We start from the raw sequence: 19681 nt of genomic DNA, 5'->3' as shown, positions 1-19681 counted from the left end.
TGAAGTGGGGAGCGTGTTCTACGCACATCATCGACGTCTTCGAGTTTCTAATGGTGTTTTAAGAGCGCTTGTCCCTTTGCCTGAACTGATAAACTTGATGCCACGTACAGGTTAATCTTGGTGTGAGATGTTCCAAGAACACAGCCCTGTAAGTGCCTATGAAAAATTCCTGGATAAATTCGTATATGTTCCAACAATGCACTTCCTCCGGGGCAGTACGAAACCGTAATTTAAAAAGTGAGAAAGTAATGGATAACCGCAGAGAGATACAGAGTAAATGTTTATTGAAAAGGAGAAGAGGTCGGCCTGAGAAAATGATCTTAGGCCTGCTACTTCCCACTGGGGGGAGGGTACTGGGGACAGAAAGAGAATGGAATGATAATGGGAGGCATGGGAAATGACTATGAAAGCGACAAATGAACTATGTACAATCAGTAAAAGCGATAAACGTCTCACCTACAACGGGGCGCTGAATCAGATGATTACGCTCCTATTTTCAGCACATGACTATCGTCCATGAAAAAGAAAAAAAAACTACTGAGACATTATTTCGCAGTCTGCTAAATTTTGTCGCGACCTAGAGCAGAAAATCGCGAGAGGCGTCACTAAGAAAGTCTGTTAAATTTTGTTGCAACCTAGAGCCGAAAATCCAGAGAGGCGACACTAAGAAATATAAGCAGCGCTTAAACGGTTAGGCTTTGTTTCCTGTTGTCAGCCCACGTGCCCAAAATCCTTTGTTCGGACAGAGGGCGAGTGTCCAAGCGTAGTAATGCTGTCAAAAGGTTCTTTCGCTCACTAGAGTACTTTGGACAAGCGCTAAGCAAATGTTCGATAGTCTCAGGACAACCGCACAGAAGGCAGTCCGGGCTGTCCTCCCGTCCGATTGTGTGAAGATACTTCCGGGTCAATGCTACTTCAAGACGCAGCCTGTGTAGAAATGTCTCTTGACTTCGGCGAAGTCGAGGAGCATGGGTCCGACGAATGCAAGGCTGCAGCTTGGTTACGTGCTCGGTAGACTATCGCGTTAGCGTCCTGCCTTGTGATCGGTATAGACAGGAGAGTTCCATTGTGGTGTGTCTGCTGTGCTTCCGCATCCGCGAACTCATTTCCAAGGATTCCATAGTGACTTGGTATCCACTGAAGCACCACCACGTGGCCCTTTTCACGCAACTCTTTAAACAGGATAGCGACATCAGTGGTCAGCTGATCATATGTGCCTCGCTTCATTGGGTACCTTATTACCTGCAACGGTAGTTTGCAGTCACAAAAGATAGTCCACTGCTGTTGCCTTTGTGTGGAGCGCTTCGCTTAAACCCAGCAGTTCTGCTGCGGTAGACGACGTCCTCTTAGAAATCTTTAAACGTTTGGTCAGGTCCTTCCCAGGCATAACCACTGCCTCTGCCGACGAAGACGCCGTGACCGAGCCGTCAACGAAAACATGCCAAGGCTTCCCGTACATTTCACTGATGTAAAGTACTGAAAGTTGTCTTAAGACCCAAGACGACATGTGGAATTTTTTACCGATTCCAGGAATCCATAACCGCACCTCTAGAACAGGTACAAGCCATAGAAGCACTTCTGAGATTTGGGCGACTGGAAATCTGAAGCGCATCAAATGTTCTTGCACCGAAATACTTAGGGAGTAGTTTGAATTCGGCCGGTCCCTGAAAACACTCGACAGTGGATGACACTCATCTCTTGTCACGTGTCGGAGGTGCACACGAAGAGGTTCTTGCGCTAGGTAGCCTTGAATTGGGCAGATTCGCGCTTCTTGCGATCGTTGCACGTGTTGATGTGCACCGAGGCAACCCCAAACAGATTTGTAGGGCTTGTGCCTCTTCACTTTGAAGGAAGGAAGGAAGGAAGTAAACTTTATTTTCCTGAGCACCCTTAGTCCAGGGCGCCGTCTTGGGAACCCGTGGCCATGGCTACCTCCGCTCTGGACGTCAGCAGGAGCTGTGTCGCAGCGCTGGGGTCAGCCAGACTTGCCTCCCAGGATGCTAGAGTTGGATTTGGGATGGGGGTCAACTTCGGATGTCGATCACAGGCCCATATTGTGTGGAATATGTTTGGGTAACCTCCGCAGAACGAGCAAGTAGGGGTGCCGGGTAAATTTCGAAAGCGATGTGTGAGATGTTCAGTGGGTAATGTGTTTGTCTGAATCTGTCAGAGGAGGACGGACTGCCGCCTTGTGAGTGCACGATGGGGGGAGGGATGTACCTTGCGCTGCGCGCGAAACGACTCGAGGTATTCGCGCGGGCTAAAAGACGGCTGTGTACAGCTTAAAGTTGATGAGAGCTGGTCAGGTGCCCGGTAAATAGTTGCTCGGGCGAGCGTATGTTCCCGCTCATTTCCTGCCAAACTCTGGTGCCCTGTAGTCCAAATAATGTGGAACGTGTACGGCTTGTAGTCGAGTGCGTCTTTGATGAGGCGGGCTGTGCGGTGGTGCAGATCATTTCTGATCAACTGACTGCAGGCGGCTTGCGAATCGGTGACGATGATGATGTGTGTTTGCGGACGAACTATATGGGCGGTAGCGGCGTATATGGCTTGTGCAATAGATCGAATTTCTAGGTCGTCTATATCATGTGCATCTGGTTCAAGCGTGACTAGTTCGTAGTTGAGGGGTCCGACGACAGCCGTGATGCCTCCCTCATATTCCCCAGGATGTGCGTCAACGTAGTAAACGTGCTTGACGGGGCCGAGGCGTTGCAGCGTTTTCGAGAGGACGTTGGTCCTGATGTGGCGCCGTTCAGCATGCCGGTCGGGGTCCATGTTCTTTGGCAGGGGAGCGATGGTGATGCGTGCTCGGTGTTCAAGGGAGAGGAATCTTTTTTCCTGCGATGCGGATGATGGTGGGTCCGCAGAGTAGCCAAGATCCTGCAGGATGGACCTGCCTTGGTCGGTGCTATGGAGTCGGTGGAACGGTCCTAGGCGCTGCGCACTTAGGAGCTCCTACAGTGTGTTGGTGACTCCGGTGGCCTGGAGCGCTTGTGTCGATGTATATTGCGGCACTCCTAGTGCTTGTTTTAAGGCCTTCCTTCGAAATACATTTATGCGTTCGAGCTCCGTCTTCGTGGGATTTTGATATGGGAGGTGATACAATATACGGGAGTCGATGAGCGCTGCGCTGAGTCGCACAAGGTCGGCCTCTCGCATTCCCCTGTGCCGACTGGCTATGTGGCGTAGCATATGTATCACCTGTGTCCCTTGATCTAGCAACTTCCGTATGGTCATAGTTGCTTTGGCATTACTCTGGATTGTGAGACCCAGAACCCTGATGTGAGAGCGTTGGGGAATTGGTCTGCCTTCTATGGTGATGTGCAGTTCTTCTTGTTTCTGATGCGCCGTGTGCTTCGTGACCACCAAGAATTCTGATTTCTCCGGTGAGCAATTGAGGCCGCCCCGGGTCGCGTATCTTGCGGTTACATCAGCAGCTTCTTGTAGCGCCTGCTCTATTTCAGCCGGGGATCCTTCCTTGGTCCATATTGTTATGTCGTCCGCATAAATGGCATGTTTAACGCCACGTATGCGGGCGAGCATTTTGCGCAGATCCTTCATTGCAAGATTGAAAAGCGTTGGAGACAAGATGGAGCCCTGCGGTGTGCCTCTGTTTGGGGGTTGTTGGATGCTCAATTCATAAGGTCCGAGGGTGAGCGTTATGCTGCGGTCTCGAAGAAAATCTCTAGTGTAATTGTACATTTTCTGGCCACATTTCGTGCTTTCTAGATTCTGTAGGATGAGGTCATGTGTGACATTATCAAAAGTTTTAGATAGGTCTAATGCCAGTATTGCCCGCATCTGCGCTCTTCCTCTTTGAGCTGCAGGAGACAGTCTTGTGTAGATATAGATTTCCGATAACCAAATAGTGTGTGAGGGAAGGCTTTCGTGCATTCTAGATGTCTGTGGAGCCGGTCTAGTACTATCTTCTCCATCAGTTTGCCGAGGCAAGACGTGAGGGATATTGGTCGGAGATTGTCTAAGCTGAGCTTCTTCCCAGGCTCTGGGATGAGGACTACCTTCGCTGTTTTCCAGGCTTGGGGGAGTTGCCCTGTCTGCCAGGCGCTGTTGATATACTCCGTTAGTGTTTCGCAGTCCTTGTCCGTTAGGTTGCGGAGTAATTTGTAAGTGATTTTGTCGGGACCCGGAGTAGTGTTGCGCCTTAGCTGCTGTAACGATGCTCGGACTTCCGCTACCGTGATGTCGGCTTCCATTTCTTGGTCATCTGGCTGGAGTCCAGTGTAGTCACTGTAACGTGGCACGTCTGCGGCAGGTAGGTACTTGGCAGCGAGCTGTTGGAGCAGCACATCGGGCTCTACGCCCTGCTGATGCAAGAGACGGAGGACGTCGTTGGTTTGATCCGCCTTCGTCTCATTAGGTTATATGAGAGCCCGTAGGAGAGCCCAAGTGCTGCGCATTCCAAGTCTCCCACTGAGACGTTCGCACAGTGAGTGCCAGTTGTTTCGTGTGAGAGATTGAGCGTATTGCTGTGCTGCAACAGATAGTTGAGCTATTCTGGCTTTGAGCTTGCGGTTGTGCTTATTCTTCTTCCATCTCTTCACGAGTCCCCTCCGGGCTTCCCAGAGATGAAAGAGATGAGGGTCGATGTCCGGGTGCTCTTCTGTTGTTTGAACTATGGTGGTACATTTTACAAGCCTCTCGTTCAATTCGTTTATCTATTCGTCTAAACTGACTGGTGACTGTTCCGCTTGCTGGCAGCGAAAGCTGTGCCAGTTTGTAATCTTGACTTGTTTTCCCTGGCGCTTGAGGTTGGCTACTTGGATTCGAGTTTCGATAATATTGTGGTCACTTGTAAGTGACTCGTGGGAGTTGCTCCACTGGCATGTGTACTGTCCTTTGAACAGGGTAAGGTCCGGGGTTGTGTCCTTTTCGGCCGAGTTTCCTTCTCTGGTAGGTTGATTGATATCATTGAGTAGAGTGTACCCATGATTGTTGACAAGCGCGTCGAGTTTACGTCCCTTCGCAGTGATTCGGCTGTACCCCCATGCCGCATGCGGAGCGTTGAAGTCACCCCCGATAAGGTGCGCAAGGCGCTTATTTGGAATATTCTCAAATATTCGATTGAAGTTTGCTCCATACGCCCGCGGCGGACTGTACAGGATTGTTATTAATATTGTCTGCGGCTTACTCCGTTTTTTTGTAGGCTGCGGTATAATTTCAATTGTTACGGTGTGCAGGCTGTCGTCGGCGTGCGCGTGCGCGTGCACCTCGGTGGCCGTTAGTGATTTGTTTACTAGTGTGGCTATCTTGCATGTGTTGTCCCGTATGTCCCCGGTATCAAATGTTTGGCACCCAGCGACACGTGCCGATGTCATTGTTTCCTGTAGGAGAATTACGTCGGGCTTGCGTGAAACATTGTGCAGGTGTTGGAGAAGCAGTCCTCTTTTGGTTCGAAGTCCTCTACAGTTCCATTGCCAAACTAGAATATCATCAGATGGGTTATTACGCGGTTGTGGGGGGGAAATGTTCGAGGTCACCTGTGGTCTAGTTGTCCCCATTGTTGGTGTGTAGAGTGCGCTGGCGCTGGTTGGCCTCTGAGGCCTAGGATTCGAGCGGGGTGACGTAAAACGGTGTGCCGATGAGGGTGTTGACTCCAGGCCATCTAAGCGTCTCTGGATGTCCTGTTGTGATTGCTGTATGGCTTTCAGCGATTGCTATATTTTTTCCATCATTAGGGCTAGTTGAGAGGCTGACTGTTCGGCTTTCTGCTCAATCAATAAAGCAAGTAAGCAATGAAGCAAGCAAGCAATGAATGAAGCAAGCAAGCAATGAAGCAAGCGTAGTGACGATCACCGAGGGTTACACAGTATAGGGGCACAGTATTGCAAATAGCCAATAAGCAGCGCCTGGTAAACGCACAACAGCAATGGGCCCAATGATTTCCCTGCCATATGTTGAAGGACGTTGGTGAAAGTTTGTAATTTTCTTCTTGTGCACAGACATGTTTTGACCATGACAGATCTCGATCAATTGTCACGCCGAGAAATTTGCGAGAATTTTGAGAATGTGTGACACATGAAATAACAGCTCCTTCGATCTTTACCAGGCAGCATATCATGGGTTTTAGGGTAAATGCCAATGTTGCACTTTTTGACGTTGAAATTTCAAGTCTCTGGCGGTGTAGGTACGCCAAAGTTGCAGATACGGCTTTCTGAAGCCGTTCTTGCATGTGTACTCACGGTACACCTGATGTCCAAATCCATATATCTTCCGCATAGGCAGACACTGACACTGTTTGCAGGAGAGCTTTAGTGATTCCTATGAGAGCCAGGGTAAATAGCGTAGGGCTGAGGACTCCTCCTTGTGGCACGCCGCGAGTGATGGGGTGATCGGATGTCACTCCAGCAATTGTGGGCATGAAAACCATCCGTCTGCTTAGATAGCTCGCTATCCACTGATGCAACCGCCCTCCAAAATCAACGGACTAAAGGGCGTTCATAATGGCATCATGGGAGACATTACCAAATGCTCCCTAATGTCCAGGAACACGGCAGCTTTAAGACGACGGCGGCGTTTCTCATTCTCAACGGTAGTGACAAAGGTCAATAACGCTGTCTATTGAGGAACGTCCTTTGCGAAAGCCTGTCATGGCTCCTGAGTACAAGCCACGCTTCTCCTGAAACAATTCCATACGAGCGAGGGCCATACGCTCCATCACTTTCCTACACAGATAGCCAATGCCACTGGCCTGTAGGACGAAATGTCTCGTGGAGACTTGTCAGGCTTCAGGACAGCCACTAAACGACTTTTTTTCTACTGGCTTGGGACAGACCCAGAACACCAATAGAAGTTGTAAAGGTCCAACAGAGCTTTGTTTCCTTGCGTGCGGAGGTGACAAAGTGCATGTTACGTTAATCCATCAGGCCCAGGAGCCGTAGAACGAGCCCAAGCAGAGAGCGCTACAATGACCTCGTGGAGTGTCAAAGGCCGGTCTACGTGGCTATCCGAATTTGGAGGAGCACAGCGATGTAATGGAGCCATGCCTGCTGCATTGTCTCTTGCCATTTTAGATGCAGAGCATCGCATTCACTCCCCTTGTCCCTCCGGCGTCGTCGGCGTTGTCCGCCCCTCCCCCATTCTCCTCGCCGCGCCAGCTGCGCTCTCCGCCACTCACCCCCTCTCCTCTCCGATAGCGAACACTCTCGCGAGGGGCATTAGATTGGATTGGTTTGGATTGGCTTGGATTGGATTAGATTGGCTTGGCTTGGCTTGGATTGGATTTGGATTGGATTAGATTAAAGTGGATTGTGTTGGATTGTGTTGCTTCATAGCCGCGGCACGTTGCGTCATAGCCGCGGCAGACGTACTGGGGCCGGCGCATGTGCAGTACTCTCTCTTCCGCGGTTTCCTCTCCTTCGGGCGCGCTGCGCATATAACCGGTGTGCCGTTCTCCGGCGAAGCAACATTCACACTTGGCTCAAACACCTAGAGTCCAGGCCGCTTTACAAGTACGGCAACGTCGTCATGGACTGGGACCGGCTTACGCAGTCCCCTCAACGTTATGCGTGCTATAAAACGCGGTCGCTTGGCCGTTCCGCCTATGCGTCGCATCTACACAGGTGTTTCCGCGAGGGGAGGTGGGAGTTTTTAATGGTGAAATCTTCGGCAAAGTCTGTGTCCATGCGGTTCTGGTATACGGTCACAGCTAGAAATAAATGCTGCCCACTGGGTGTAGAGGGCAATGCACGAACGGGCTGCCATATCCGAGAAAGTGGCATCCGTGGGCCTAATTTGGAGCAGAATGATCTCAAACTCTGTCGGCCAAGCTTCTCTAAATAACGCTGCACACGTTTCTGGGCTTTGCGAGACGCTCTCAGGTCAGAGACAACTTTTGTCCGTCGGTACCTCCTTTCAGCACGACGTCAAACAGCGCGAAAATGATGATGATGATGGTTGGAGTTTTTTGGCGCAAGGCCAGCTGGGGCAAAGAGAGCCAAACAAAAGTATCTAAAAGAAAATAGTGGCTACTAAAGCCAGAACAGCAATAAAATCAATTAACGGCAATGGTGATGGCTGGTGTATAGGGCAGATTTGATTATGCGTGATAGGAAATGAGGTTTAAAAACTTAACGTCTGACAAATACTCAAACACACGTTTCACGGAAACTATGGCATCTGCACCTAGAAACAGCGATGGATGTAGTGGGATATGTTGTCTGTAGAGTTCTCTGAAGTGTTTGTGTCGTGTTGTGTGAAGTGCCTTGCATGTGATTAGTATGTGCACCACGGATAGGGCCTCTCCGCACCTGCTGCACTGGGGTCTAGAAGATCCCGTCAGCAGATACGAGTGCGTTGCATGGGTGTGCCCTATCCGCAGCCTACCCAAGGCGACTTCCGTGTGTCTGTTGTGTGAGTCAGCTGTGTACCGTCCCAAGTGTGGCTTTATTACATGTAGTTTGTTGCCTGTCTGTTCATCCCAGTGTGTTTGCCATGTTCTGCACATGTCTTGTCATGTGTGGCTTGAGGTCTGTGTAGGGTATCGTTGTAATGTCTACAGTGTTCCTGAATGCAGCAGCAGCGGCCCTCTCGTCTGCCAACTCGTTCCCAGCGATCCCTGCGTGTCCTGGGACCCAGCAGAGGAGCAGCTCATGCTCTTGTGCATACACGGGCATAGTAGTGTTGAATGCAAGATTAACTATGTGGTTCTTGGAGGGCTTGTGCGATGACAGTGCGCGAACAACACTCGAAGAATCTGTATAGATGATGGAATTGGGAATCTGGTTCTCAAGAATGTGTCGTACAATAAGTAAAATTCCATACGCTTCTGCTGAAAAAATTGTGTGCACGCTCATGGTTCTGGCTGCATTGAGGTTTGGACCATGAGCAGCGCACGACACCATATTGGAGGTTTTAGAAGCGTCACTGTAGAATTCTGCACGTGGGTATTTAAACTGCATAACAGCGCGAAGAATTTGATACAAAGAATACCCTTGATTACCTTGAGAGAAGCATGGGGCACTGCGTGATGCATTACTGGTTGCCTGGACGATGCTCAGTTGAAAATCAGTCGCTGAATCTAAGCTATTACGCGACAATTCAACAGAAGACCGAAAGACCTGCCACTCAGTATAACGTTGTAACCGTGTACGTTGTGAACCTTGGTACAAAATGAACTGAACATTAGTGGACACGTGATCACTTGCGTAGGAGTCAACATCAGCGAACCACGCGGCTTCGGGCAAAAGGCGGACAAGGCTTCGAACAAGTGCGAGGTCTAGGCAGCTGCTGTAACTTGCGCCCAGGAAAAATGTCGCCGAACCATCATTCAGAATGTCAAAATTATGATTGTGGATAACGTTCGTGAGACTTCGCCCTCTTGTGGTGTTCACGATGCTTCCTCAGGTCTCATGGTGCCCATTGAAGTCACCTATAATGATGTGAGATCCAGGGCAGCCGTCAATCATCATGTCCAAGTGGTTATCATCAAATGTGTACTGGGCGACACATATCCAGCTATCACTGAACATGTGTTGGTCTTACATAGCACCGTGACAGCAACATATTCATTGCTGTTGTGGGCCGGACCTTGGTGCCTAACATAGGTTAAGTCACGGCGAATGCAGACTAACACTTTGCTGGAACTTCCACTCGCATCCGACGAAAATTGTTCATATCCAGATAGGAGAAATTACGCGATATTTGGCTCACAGATCACAATAATAGGAATGCGGTATTTGAACACCCTTTGCTTGAAGTCTTCCGGGCGACCTTTGAGACCTTGGGCATTCCATTGGAGAATGAAGGACTGACGAATTCTTTATTGCAGGGTTGGTCGTTGCGACATCAGCGCCGTCGGGCTGGTTGTTGGTTGAACGAGGCCAAAAACGGCTCCACAGCATCTAGGATTTGTACAGCTGTCTGCGCAACTGCTGTTTTGACGCCGACCAATAACAAACGCAGGGCAGCTATGAGCTGCTTCAACATCGCCTTAAGCTGCACACAAAAATAAGGGAAAAAATCCATTGCATCACGCTTTCATTCGTTGTCGCAAAGTCAACATGCTTAATAATTATAAACAATACAGAAACAAATTGAACTCCGACCTGAAAAACGCAAAGATAAGTTATTACGAAAGTATATTTCGAGATGTTCAGAATGACACCCGCAAGGTTTGGGACATAATTAACTGTCTAATGGGAAGAAAGCAAAGTCAGCATACTATAAAAGAAATTTTAAAATTAAGACTATTATTGACAGAGAAGAACTTGCAGGTGAAGTTAACCAGTGTTGTACACGTTCCTCTAAAATAGGAACGAAAGCTCGTTCCTCGTTCCTTCCCAATTTTGAAACGAGTTCCCGTTACAAGTTCCTTTACTGCGAAAGGAACGCGTTCCAGTTCCACTTCGAAAATTGGAACGTGTCGTTACATAAACGTTACAATTAGGTTTTAAATTAAAATATAGCGTCGGATAATCCTGGGGCGAATTTAAGTGAGAAATTTAAAACTCACATTGAACTACGTATAATATACGAATATTAACACCGCCGGCAGCAGATTATCTGGAGATAAAAATAATCAAAAGAAAATCTCCTAGGCGAATTTTTTCAGGGAGCACCGGACAAACTCCAGACGGCTCTAGGACATTTAGATGCAGGATGTTTCGGTGCGGAAATTTCGGTGTACTGGCATACCGGTGTACGGGCGTTTCGGTGCATGGACATTTCGGTGTACGGATAATTAGGCGCGCAAACTTTTCGGCGAACAAATTATCCGCTGCTGGCCTGTTTGCGACAGCTGTTATGTTTTTATTTCCGCTTAACGTGGGTTATGGACAACAATCTGAAGCAGTGAAGTTAGTTTTTGATTTTTTTAGAAATTCTACATTTATATTTTTTGTTTAATACCTATTCCTAGGGACACCTGCTATGCAGCCGATTGAATTCTTTAGCACACGTTTTTTTTTTTTGCATTTACGACGGGTTGTCAATTTATATTCGCTCTTTTTTAGCTAAGACAATTAACCGGTGTTTACGAAGGTCCGACGCCTTTTTTGTATTTTTTTAATTACACGACCTCAAATTACATAAATACATGCACACTCTCAATATCCAAAACGTAACAAACATTATCTAGCCCCCCTAATGCAGAAAGCATTATGAAGGGTATTACGTAGGCTGGGCTGCCTTGCTAAAATGAATTTGCGAACACTGGTGTAGGATATTTTCGTGGAGGAAGAATGGGCCTTTTTTCAAAACAGCCGCAGCTGCTAATGTCCTAAATGTTGATTAAGCGCGTATGGGTTGTGCATACAAATTACACCCATCCTGTTCGGGAAAACCAACCTTCGTTTTAGGTTTACATGCCTACATTCACCACATTTTATATCTTTGTCCTAGCGCTCTCTCTCTCCCCCCGTCCCCGCCTGCACGCTCGAATCTCCACCAGATTTCTTTTTCACTCATATTATTTTTGGTTTACCCTGAAAATCCTACAGGCGTGGCGGAGTTCACGGTCTCCGAAGCCTCACCGCAGTGATACAGGAAAAAGCTTTACATTCACCAGAAGCTCACGAAATCTCTATAGTGTGCAACAAAAAGCCACCCAAAAAGCCGCTGAGAACACAATGGCCACTGTCGTTTACTGGCTACGCCCTTCCGCGCGTCGCGGTCATGCCGATGGCGCCCCCGCTCCAAGAATTCCTCTTTCTTCGCCTTCAGTCTCCCCATTGGGAATTGACTCCAAGTCCCGCATATCATGGACACCCCAGGCATACATTGCTTTCTCCCATTATAAGGAGCAAAAAAAAATTGGATAGGCTAGTGTGACGAGAGCGGCAACAGTCGTCTTCAAGTTTTCAAAGTCCAGTTGACGCAATGGTGAACCACAAGTGACACCCTTCTCTCTCTACAAAGGGGGCTGGTAGGCGGCGCGGCTCAGCGTTCCCCTCCCCTAAGTAACGCCACCGTAAGTGGGATCGTCGGTTGCTTAGTTTTAAGTAGAACCGACACCGAATGCAACAAATACGAGATTCATTGAGAACATAATTAAAACGGAATGCACACGCTCCTAATCTACCTCGTTTTTCTATTGTTGTTTTTTTCGCGGATGTTTTGCCGGGGGGGGGAGGGGTAGGATGGACTAAAAGCAGCAGCGTCTTGCACCGTTGGGTGAAGTGAAAGCAAAGCGCTTTGGTAAACACGTAAAGGAGTAGGGTTGTTCACATGAATGTTAAAATAAAAAAAAAATTGAACGGATGCGAATTAAAAAGGTTAATTTTTACCATCTACTAGAGAAATTGGGTTTTACGTAGCAATGCTCTCCCATGGTTTAGCGTCCGTTTCCACACATGGCGGCGCAAGCACAAGTCTCTAACGCAAAATCATATCAAGTCACCAAATTACAATATTAAAGCTAAAATGTTCAGATAATGCCTGGGAAATGCCGTGACTCAAAATGTCTAGGCCAAGACGTCGTGCACCAAAATGTCCGTGCACAGAAATGTCCGCACCGAAACGTCCTGCACCTAAATGTCCGACACCGAAATCTCCGGATCCCGTATTAGACAATCTTTCCCCGCCAGGGACCAATTCTATCGGCTAGACGCGCGTCCTGGCCTCCCCAGGCAAATGATGAAAGGTGAAAAACGTTCTCGCGGCTACGATATTCACCCGTCGAACGCCGCGTAAGTTCAACCAGCATGAAAGTAAGCACAAGCTGCGGCCATCTGCGTGGTTATTCTTCTGCCCTTGACCTTCGAGGAATCACTTACGGCTGAAGGGCGGGCAGACTGACCAGCTTATAGGAAGAGAAACGGTGCAGCAAGTTGTGGATTTTTGTACTCGAGCCTTGGCATCAAAAACAACCAAATCTTAGCGAGGTAACGGCAGCAACGCCGTTCCTGCCGTTCCTTCAAAAACGTAACGAGTTACCGTTACAGTTCCACCGACACTTAATGGAACGGTGGCGTTCCTCCGTTCCTCCAAAAAAGAACTAGTTCCAGGAACGCCGTTCCTTGTAACGCCGTTCCGTACAACACTGAAGTTAACTGACATTTTGTATCTGCTGGTGTAACGCCCAGTATGTCAGGATTTGGAAACCTATCTGATTCCATAATGCTTTTCCCAACAACCCCGCATTAAATTGAACAAATGAAAAAAAGCTTAAATAAGCATGTAGCCACTGGTTACGATAAAATGAAGGTTTTGCCTGTTAAACATGTAGCACACACCGTTAGTCCCATTTTATCCGACATAATAAACAAGGCACTAGAATCTGGCAAATTTCGTGGCAGATAAAATCTTGCTCGATTATCAATAACTATAGACCTATTTCTGCACTTCCAGTATTTTCGAAAATAGTTGAGCGGGCTGTAAATGAGGAAATTGCGAGTTTTTTTTTCTCAAAAACATCGAGTAATAATACCATCGAAATACGGCTTTAAAAAAAATCCGCGAAACTGGCCTTAATGATAATAAGAAATAAAATTATTCACGACATTGAATACAAATTATACATCATCGGACTATTCCTAGATTGAAAAAAAACGTTCTATACCGTGCAGCATGACATTTTTCTCAAGAAGCTTGAATCATACGACACATGAGGAAAAGTTCTAAAACTAATTAAAACGTATCTCACAAACGGATACCAATATGTAGCAATAAAAAACAGTAATTTCTAGAAAGCACACAGTTCAGCTCGGGGTTCCCCAGGGGTCAATGTTCGGTCCATTACTGTTCCTTGTGTACATAAATGACATTGGCGCAATACCAGGTTCGCCAGAATTATCTACGCTGACGACAGCAATATTTTCTTCACTGCGGGAACAAAGAAAATCATGGAATACACAAGCCAATAAACTGAATACCTACACTCTTAGGCAAAAAGGACTAAAATAGGGACTAAAATACAGCCGTTAGTCTTCGCGGGCGACCGTTCATCTTCAAGGGGAGCATCTGCGCCAGAGTACGTGCCGTGTGCATAAATTCGGACTAACTGTTCGTCCCCGTCGATCTATAAGGAGTAACGGGAAGACGAAACGCATGAAGTTAGTCTCTTTGCTGCGTCGTTAATCCCCTAATGGCGTCGTCGTTGCCCTTTCACGCATATGTCTGCGAACAGTTTCATATTTCCAAAACACAAGCCATTGCAGTCACTGGGCTCTTTAGATGGTCCCACGGGAGAAAATATTGATGTTAGTTATAAGAAAATCGCCTAGGGTTAGTAGAGCGGCGGGTAATGGAAAGGAGCGGCGAAGCGCGATTGTCATACGTTTCTCGGCGAGGTTATGTTGATACGCTGTGTTGTATACGATTCGTGCGATGTAATAACGGCCTATGAAAGCTTTCAAGCGCCTTAACAGTAACGAAAAAATTAGTGATAATAGCAAAAGTGGATTCCTGAGCGTAATGAATATGTATATGTTTAACAGACGAGAAAAAACGCATGTTGCTGATGACGACTGCAAAACAAAAATGCTCGCTACAGGTAAGCGTCTCGAAGTTATCTTTTACACTCGGTACATAATTGTCTTGGAAACCAAAGCTATGACAATGCTGCAACTGCTCTAAAACCCGCTTGCATTTCCCAGTCGCAATCGTCTAGCGACGCGAATTTTAAGAATTCAGGCTAAGCAACACCGAATTCGCTTTCGCCGATGCAGGAAAATATGGCATGTTTCCTTATTCTGACACTCACACAGACGACACCTTTCAAATACGTTACATAGAGCACTTAACATATGTATCGAACACTAAGAAAGCATTTAGCTTGCGGTAATTTGTGCGGAAACAAATGAGTCGTCCGATCGCCCAGCTACCTATCTCAACTAGGCGACGATGAGTTGATTGTTATTTACGAGAAAAAACTATGGTTGTGAAGCTCTACTTCGAATAGAACTGAGAAATAGTCCATAAACCTAGCAAAGCGCTGAGCGCAAGGCGCAAAACGCTGTCACGTTCGCTTGCACAGATAGAAATTCGAGCACCAGTTGCAATGAATCTGTTGCATTATGCACAAAACTACACGCTGTACACTTGAATATTATCTGCCTCAGGAACCACCCGGCGGCGTGGTCCAGTGGATAGCACGTCGGCTTCCTTGTGTGGAAATCCGGGCGTCAGGGGTTCGGTCCCTGCCGGTGCCGAAGTTTTTTTCTTTTTTCTGCACTCTACGCAGTTCGTCCTTGGGGAGTATCGGAACGGACCATCCGGGTGGGGGACTAACCCGTTCGTCCCCTCGCTGTTAGTCCCCAAAGGGACTAATGATTGTGGCAGAGGCCGTTAGTCCCTGGAAGGACGAACTTTCAGTCCTTTTTGCCTAAGAGTGTACTTATCTAAAGCCATTGGCAACATGTATAAAATATAGTTTTTAAAGTATCTGTTCCGTTCTATTGAATGCTATGTTAAATATTTGAATGCTCTATTTTTCTGATGGAGGCGAAAAGCAAAAACGCCCGTGTGTACGATATATCGGCGCACGTTAAAGGTGCCCAGGTGGTAGAAATTAATCCGGAGCCCTCCAATACGGCGCCCCTCATCGTCTGCGTTGTGACGGCGCGTTAAACCCTACAATCAATCAATCAATGAATTGAATGCTCTATTCTAAGAACATGTGTCGCGCGTCTTTTGTTTTGTGCTTGAGAATACGTTTTCCTGTATTCCCTACTACGCTGAGCTGTAGGAGGGCAGAGGCTTTGTGAGGCATTGCGCCTCTATCTCTGCCCCCCTCGCGGAGAGTATCCGTGGAAACAATTCTGAATAACGTACATACACGTAGCAGTGACGTTGCGTACAGAGTTGGGCCGATCAGCCCTAATGCCACGGTACTTCCTTGAGCTCGCCTGGGGGTGTGTTCATTGCACGCATGAAGCGATATTGCCCTCTTTTCCCTCTGTTTGTCATATTGTATGCTCGAATATCCGCAATCATGTTGTTGTTATTCGACTACGACAACTGCCTCTAAACCGCTCGTTTTTTCGCACTTGATACCGTCATACTTTCGCGCATTTCAGCCAGGCCCCTTTTTTCTCATACAGGTAATGACACTTGTTTTTAAGCTTTTCGCTGCAGGCACTGATCATTCAGATTGCCCTACTTCCTTGAACATTCCGTACGTTTCTGGTCTACTTTGTTCGCTTGTAAATATACAATTTGCATGATGCAGCCTTCAAAATTACGTGCCTTGTTTGTTACTCTCTGCCAGTTAGGAATATTTTGATTTGCTAGTTTATTTCACGCTGTTATTACATATAACGTATTTCGGTTTCTCGAGATCTTGTAATCAATCGTTTTATCTTGTGAAACGGGTCAATATTTTGAAAAATAAAAATAGTTGGAGTTCCTGTTAGAATCAAACGTTTAATTTTAGTACGGCCCGCAGCGTTCCGGTTCTGCCATGTCCACTTCGTAATATTTTATTTGTGAAATATTGTGTTCATTACACCTAAAATATTTCTTTTTCCCGCTCTCAATTTCCCCAAATACAAAGCCAGTAGATGTTGCAGAAAATCACCACAGTGCGACGCCGGGAACAAGATGCACAGCACAATGTCTCAGCAGAGTCATAGCAACGCCGTAGGGGCGTCGCAGTAACGCAGTAACGCAGTAGCGTCTCAGTTATGGAAACAATTGTTCACTTGCCGCGGTGTTTGGCGTTGTGCATTTATATGGCGGCATTCCAAGCGATTACTGTGCCACCACTCCTAGCCGATCACTTCGAGTCAATGGCCAGCGGAGGTTATGAGCATCCACATGAAAAAATTATTGGATATCCATCGGATGAGTACCTTTACGCTCTTCACCCGAATAAGTTGGGCTCAATTCTAATGCCTTGCCAATTAACAAGCAGGCCGAGCGGGGTTTATCGCACATGCTCGTGCGCCTTGTCAGCTGTGCCTAGCGATCTAACAACCTCAGTGGGCACGTTTTCTCACTTTAGCTGAGGCACTCGCTGCCTGTCGTTCATTTTGTTGCCCACCAGTGCCGTCTTTTTGCTGCCGGCCTTCGCCTTTCTTGATTTCCGCGACCTGCACTGGCTGCATACTTGACCCTGCAAGGCCTGCAAGTGGGGACAGGAGTGTACCAGTCGAGGCACAGACAGCTGGTGAGCCGCGCTTTGAATTACCGTCTCCATGGCAGCGTTCGCCTTTGTTGTAGAGGCGTCTCTCTCCACTATCCAAGGCAGCTCTCACTACGTGCTCTTTCCCCTATTTGTCTTTATGTACGATTTTATCACTATTATTTGCAATGTGACACGAAAATGAACAGATCGTCACGAAAATGTCGCTGACGCTTCCCATTCACTGTTCAAGCAATAAGAATATTATCATCGTACAGGGTTGGAGACCCGACTTGCGCCTCCCCCAGAACAAACTCCGGTCGCAGTTTTTTTCCTTTGGTGTGTTCGCTGTTAGTGCAAAATGTGACGCTTTTCAACCAATTATTTCGAACACTACAACCACGTTGAAACTTTGCACGGCCTTTAAAACACTAGTCAATTTTACTGGCGCAAGATAGGAATTTTTATGGTGTGAAGACGTGAGGCATTGGTCACAGATAGTACTCTACAATACTCCACAGACGCCAGGTAGCCCTAATTCTCATACTCCTTACTCCTCAGACATCATTGGACTTGTTCCTGTCCATGGTACGGATATGCGGCCCATGGCTCATAACTGCATTCGGCTTTTTTGTCCTTCGCGCCCTCGCACTTGGAATGTACCTTGTTTGGATAAGGAAGTGGACAGAAGAGAGCATGGCTGGAGACTACACGCATTCTCGCTTTCCTGGCCTCGCAGCACTGTGTCTTGCAGATGGTGAGTAAGCGCATTTTTTCTTCGCTGCAACCGCCTTTAGTCGGACTGCCAATTTCTAAAGGAGCAAAACTGCTTCAGCGTACAGTTTTCATAGAAAAGATTTGGAATTGGAACCTTTCTAAAATATATGAATGACAAAGAAGTGGCGTCTGGGCAATTTTCAACACAGCATTTTTATAGTACAATCTTATACGCACAGTGATGCTGACATCATTCGTGGGTTTAAATCGGGAACACGGTCACTATGCTCCACTGCCATCAGCCGAAAGTGAATCCTTCTGACGAAACGCATGCCCCCTAGATAACCTTATTCCCTTACATGCTGCTCTAGCTAGCCAAGGAGTTGGAAGTTCGCGTACTCTGCATTTTGTGAAATCTCACCACAGAAACGCGTAAATTTCCGAACTTTCTCTCAGTTTATATTTCTTGGCTAGCGCACACAAGCGAAAGCAGAGTGCAGCAACAATACAGCGTGTGTATGTAGTAGAAAGTCGTACGTAGAAAGGCATTCAATAGAAAGCCATACGCTCGTGTGAACTAGAACATGTCGCACACAAGTGGGTGCAGCAGAAAAAAGAACCTCTCATTAACGGTGCATGCATCAAATCAACAAAAAATAAACGCACGAGGTAAACTTGACAAAGCTATCGCCTCCGAATTAAAGATCTTTTCGTCAAATATTTTGATGAGGTTCCTGCGTGGAACAGTCGTCCTTCGATTATTACGGCCAACATCCTCGATATCTGGGGCATCTATGGCACATTGTGCCACAGTGCCATCTGTGGCACTTTGGAGCCAGCTACTCTAGTTTGACGGCGGCGTTGGCCTCGTTAGCAAGCCAACGAAGGGACAACCGGAGACAAAGAAAACGTAGAAGGAGACTGTTGCAAACGTTCGAGGGGGAGGGCGGTATGCCGGGGTGGTGTGAGGCGCTCCACGGCGGGTGGCTACGCATGGGGGAGGCAGTGAGACATGCTCGTCCGTGGCGACGCGCTGCGAGTTGCCGCCATAGCAGCGCGTGCCGTCGTGCATTCGATGATGACGCGCTCAGTTCCTGAAACGCTATTCGCGGTCTCTTCTCGAGTCCCAGAGTGTGATCACTTCCTGAGACACAGTTCGCGCCGCCGACGCAGAGCCTTACCACCCCTTTCATTTGGGCTGGAGGTTCATGCACAGCTTGCAGCAGCATGCTCGGGGGCAGCGACGCGCTGCGAGATACCGGCAGATCTGAGCGCGTCGCCGTGCGTTCGTTAATCACGCGAACACTTACTTCCCTGAGACGTAGCAGCTATGCGAAGTGACCGAGACGACTGCAGTTCGCGCGGCGCACAAATTTCGGTTTATGGATTGTAGTAGTCGTCAGACATTCTTCGTGTTTACATAAAGTGGCATCGCGAACATTAGGCGTGCAGCCAAACTTAAGACACCGTTTTTAAAGATCGGGTGAGGAAGATTCTATAAAGAAAACTCAATATTTTTTGCTGGCAGAAGAAGGGAGAAGACCAATGTGATGCGCTCCACCATTGTTAGGCTACGCGATAGAGACGTGTTCTTTGTGGCGTTGTTACGAACCTGCATAAGGCAGCGCCCCATATTCTGCAAGCCCCCTCACCGTCACTACCTCACTTTCAACATGTCATTCACTAGGTTGCAGGTAAAGACGTCACACTTTACGAACTATCAAGGTTCACGTTGGTGGTTTATTTACAATCTGGGTTCGGTGATGAGGTCGAGGTCATTGCGAAAAGCCGGTTTTGCAGTGAAATCAGTCTGCTTCCGTACGGCTGGAAGTGGTTAAGAATGAGTGAGCAAGTGGCTTGTTTGGGGGCTATTTTAGGGGGATATAGCCCATTTCACGTAGGTTTATGTGCCATACTGTAATCTTTAGGGTGCGCTATACGCGT

The 19681-nt window shown here is 47.6% G+C and overlaps 1 protein-coding gene across 7 annotated transcripts in view; it reads left to right on the top strand.

Annotated features, from left to right (window-relative positions):
• LOC144165193 (multidrug resistance-associated protein 1-like) overlaps positions 1–19681 on the top strand; it is a 333102-nt gene that overhangs the window by 241722 nt on the left and 71699 nt on the right. For all 7 annotated transcript variants that reach the window (XM_077695311.1, XM_077695307.1, XM_077695310.1 and 4 more), the window contains one exon: positions 17582–17777. In XM_077695311.1, the coding sequence (XP_077551437.1) occupies positions 17582–17777 (196 nt within the window). The remainder of the gene's footprint in view (positions 1–17581; positions 17778–19681) is intronic.

Source organism: Haemaphysalis longicornis, unplaced genomic scaffold (assembly GCF_048455015.1).
Source record: "Haemaphysalis longicornis isolate Haplotype H1 unplaced genomic scaffold, Haemaphysalis longicornis Haplotype H1 scaffold_14, whole genome shotgun sequence".
Lineage (NCBI taxonomy): Eukaryota > Metazoa > Arthropoda > Arachnida > Ixodida > Ixodidae > Haemaphysalis > Haemaphysalis longicornis.
The sequence above is the reverse complement of the archived record's forward strand: the minus strand, read 5'-3'. Positions and strand labels throughout refer to the sequence as shown.